We start from the raw sequence: 4,297 nt of genomic DNA, 5'->3' as shown, positions 1-4,297 counted from the left end.
AAATCAAGTTTGGGGTGGGAAAATTATGTTTGCTTGGGGGCCTTGAGCGTTGAAGGCACCTCCCCCCCCCCTCATCTCTCTACCGATATGGCCCCTCCCTCCCTCCTCCCTCCCTCCCCCCAACATGTCTAGAAGCTCAGGAGGGTAACAACGTAGGTGTGAAATGGAATTCTTGAGGAGGTAATCGTATTTTCGCATCATCATTAACCGGGTGATGATTCTTTTACCATCCCTCCTCCTCTGCAGTCAACCTCGGCCAATCAGCGCCCGCCTCACAATCATCCTCTGTAAACAATCTTCCTCAGCCATTGGTGAGCCGCGTCGCATCTCCCTTAGCGCGGCCTGAGCCAATGAGAGGCCGGTGTGTATCACGGATCAATCTCTCTGGACCAATGGCAAGTGTGTTTAGATAAGTAGGGATTTCAGTAGCCAATTACTGTCGTCATTAAGTTGGGTGAAGCCTCATTTGGTAAACTCGCCCCATGGCTCGGGAGTTGTTTAGCAACATCCAATATATCATCTGCCAGAGAGAAGAGCGGTTAGTCGTTCGCTGGGAGTTGGAAAGAGCGGACGGCACCAGTGAGAGGTACGGACGCTCTTGACACGCCATTCCGAAATATAAAAAAAACTTTTTGGTAAACTTTTGCTACGTCACAGTAATAAGAAAGGATTCTTTTGTGAGTGTCCCCATATATAATGATTTTCTAAGAACGCTCTTCGATAAAGACTTCTTCGTTCTAAAAAAAAAAAAAAAATATTCGGTTTCGAATATGGATTCGAGATCAGTGTCCCCTGATTCGGTCTTGCCCCGAGTTCAGCAGCAGCATCTTCCTCCACCTCCTCCACCGCCGTCTCAAGACCAGACTCAAGTCCAGATGGTTCCCAGCACGACTTCCCCGATGGACCTCAGCTACCCGTTGGTCAGCAGACACATCGTCGACAACTCCAGCAGACAAAGCAGCAGCTGCAGCACCACAGCCTCCACGATGAACAGCAAATGCAGCAGTCCTTCCTCTGTGCGGTGCCACGGCGATGGCAACAACAACAACAACAACAACAGCAACAACAGCATCAGTTCTCCGGGAAGCACATCGTCAGAAGCACACCAAAGCATCAGACCTCCCTCTCGAAACGCCACTCTGTCGCCCGCAGACAGCAGGGGCCTGAACACCCTTCAGACGTCCCCTTCGGGTCATCCTCCACAGTCTCTCCCTTTGTCGCGGGACGCAGTGCCCCAGCAGCAGCACCTGCCTCCGACGTCGGAGACGCAACAGGGGCTGCGGCACACGCCCTTCTCCGTCATAGACATCCTTGACCCACACAAATTCACGGGGCGCGTCCAAGTCACGACGCCGGGGGAGGTCACGTCCTCCATAGACGACTCTCATCTTCACGCCGATACTTCGACTCTTTGTGGTAAGGATTTGTCGAGGGTTTTTTCTTCATGCGATATTTAATGGGAATTTTTAGAGATATTTTTATACTAGAATTATATTTTCATTGGATTTTTTAAGTACTTTTATACTAGAATTATATTTTCATTGAATTTTTTAAGTAAATTTTTATACTAGAATTATATTTTCATTGAATTTTTTAAGTATATTTTTATACTAGAATTATATTTTCATTGGATTTTATAAGTATATTTTTATACTAGAATTATATTTTCATTGGATTTTTTAAGTATATTTTTATACTAGAATTATATTTTCATTGAATTTTTTAAGTAATTTCAAAGGGTTTTACATAAGTGTCTTACTGGGATATTTTAATGGCCGTTATTACACTAGAATTATATCTGCATTGGGGTATTTTTACGCCCTAATTATATACTCATGGGATATTTAAAGGAATTTTATACTAGAATTATATCTCACTTGATTATTTAAGGGATTTTAAAGGGTATTACATGCGAATCATTTCTTTCAGGGATATTTTAAGGGTCGTTTTTACACTAGAATTATATCTGCATTGGATATTGCGAGGGATATTTTTACGCTATATTCATATGCTCATGGGATATTTAAAGGATATCTAAAGGATATTTTTGCATTCGAATCATATCTTCATTTGAAATTTTAAGGAATTTTAAATGGCATTTTTACAAACGAGTTACATATTCATGGGATATTTTTATTGAATTTTAAAGAATATTTTTACGCTCAAATTATATCTTCATGGGATATTTAAAGGAATTTTTAGGGATATTTTTACATTAGAATTATATCTTCATGGAATATTTAAAGGGATATTTTTACACTCAAATTATATCTTCATTTAATGATTTAAGGGATTTTTTACACTCAAATTATATATTCATAGGATATTTTAAGGAATTTTGAAGGATATTTTAAGGAATTTTGAAGCATATTTTAATGGAAGAATGTGTTGAAGAACCATAATAACTATCCTAAATTGGGGCAAACTTATTGACAAAGAAGGAGAAGAAGGAATATTTTAAGGAAAATATTTCTTATGGGCCTACTTGATATGTGACAATACTATTACCTTATTTCAATCTAATTTGTAGGGAATTAATATCTAGATAAAGGTGTTACTATTATTTCAATCTAATTTGTAGGGAAGGATGTCTAGATAAAGGTGTTACTATAGTTCCCTATTTCCTTTCCTCACGGGGCTATTTTTCCCTATTGGAGCCCTTGGGCATATAGCATCTAGCTTTTCCAACTGGGGTTGTAGCTTCGCTAGTAATAATAATAATAATAATAATAATAATAATAATAATAATAATAATAATAATAATTCGAAAAAAGGTTATTAGTAGTATGCAGTATTCTAGTTAAATGAATCATCGACAATAATTTAGCGGTAATATTCACGAAATAATTTATATGATATTGATCAAATTCCATTTCGTTTTATTCTGAATGCCTTTTGGAGTTACGGTTATGTATTTAGAAATTTAAATATTACAGATAATCGAAAAAACTCATTGGAAAAAAACGTTTTTTATTTAGTTTACATCTCATACTTTATTTTCATAAATTAATTTATTTCATTATCCTGCACCTCTATACATTTATAATGATGTGCAGGATAAATAACTTATATTTTCTGTAACTTAATCATATTCCAAATAAAACACGTAGTCTTTCTTCTATTGTCAGTTTAGGTTTTTTATTACTACAATTATTATTATTATTATATATATATATATATATATATATATATATATATATATATATATATATATATATATATATATATATATATATATATATAAATATATATTTGTAGGAACAATTAATAACCTTTAATTTTATCCTTGAAAAATGGTAAATATCGCTAAATTATCATATTATTAAAAATTTAAAACTAAAAATTTTAGAGGAAATATCTTGAAAATGTATGATGGTAAAAGGAAAACATCATTTACGAAAATTAAATTTTATTTTCGAAAATCTTTATTCCCCAAAAGTTTTTTTAATTGATATTTATAGAAGAGACAATTCTAAAGAATTATTGTATTCGATTTTAGTTCATCCTTTTTATTCAATATAAAATCAATACCAGCTTCTGTGAGAAATTGCTCGACGGCTGTGAAATTTTAACTTTTATTCTTAAAAGAATTACATGAAAATAAAACGCAATTATTTTTTTTTTCTGGAACACCCATCACATTGACTCAACCTGACCATTTCAATGGAAAGCCATTTATACATTTTTACGTTTGCCGTCATTGATTTTTATGTGAAAATATTTTTCCCAATGAAAATTGTGTTTACTGACAGGCTTCTATTCAAGTTTAACTTACCGATATATTTTTTTTTTGGGGGGGAAATATATTTAATTTTAAATAGAAAAATGCTCTTCCATATATAATGAAGAGCAAGTGTGTGGCTATATATATAAATATATTTATAGATTTGTTTTCCGGGAGAGAGAGTAGTCACAACCTAATGAGAGAGAGGGGGTGGGGTTGCATGTGTATGTGTGCATATCTAGCCATCATTTTTGACGGGTCGTGTACACTAGTATATTGGCGTAGAAACATGAGCGTTTAGTTCTAAAATTTCATTCAGATCGTTCCATATTTTTATAAACATATTTTGCTGTTGTTTGCTTTGAATTCATGAAAATTAAGACAGCCAGTAGGTCTATTATCTACAAGGAATAAATGAAAATATATTTCATGAAATTACTGAGACAAGTATAGATATGGAGAACATTTATCAAGAAAAATTATGAATTTCTATATATTTTACTATAAGTAATAATACCGAGGATAACAGTAATCATAATCATCCATTATCATGATAATGATGTTAATAATAAC

General features: G+C 34.0%; 1 protein-coding gene across 1 annotated transcript in view; it reads left to right on the top strand.

Moving 5' to 3' along the window:
- Positions 1-532: 532 nt before the first annotated feature.
- LOC137639084 (homeobox protein slou-like) overlaps positions 533-4,297 on the top strand; it is a 4,780-nt gene continuing 1,015 nt past the window's right edge. Inside the window, exon 1 of the mRNA XM_068371408.1 lies at positions 533-1,416. Coding sequence (XP_068227509.1) covers positions 771-1,416 — 646 coding nt within the window. The 5' untranslated portion in view covers positions 533-770. The remainder of the gene's footprint in view (positions 1,417-4,297) is intronic.

Source organism: Palaemon carinicauda, chromosome 4 (assembly GCF_036898095.1).
Source record: "Palaemon carinicauda isolate YSFRI2023 chromosome 4, ASM3689809v2, whole genome shotgun sequence".
In the NCBI taxonomy this organism is placed as follows: Eukaryota; Metazoa; Arthropoda; class Malacostraca; order Decapoda; family Palaemonidae; genus Palaemon; species Palaemon carinicauda.
This window is presented reverse-complemented; position numbering and strand designations above follow the sequence as displayed.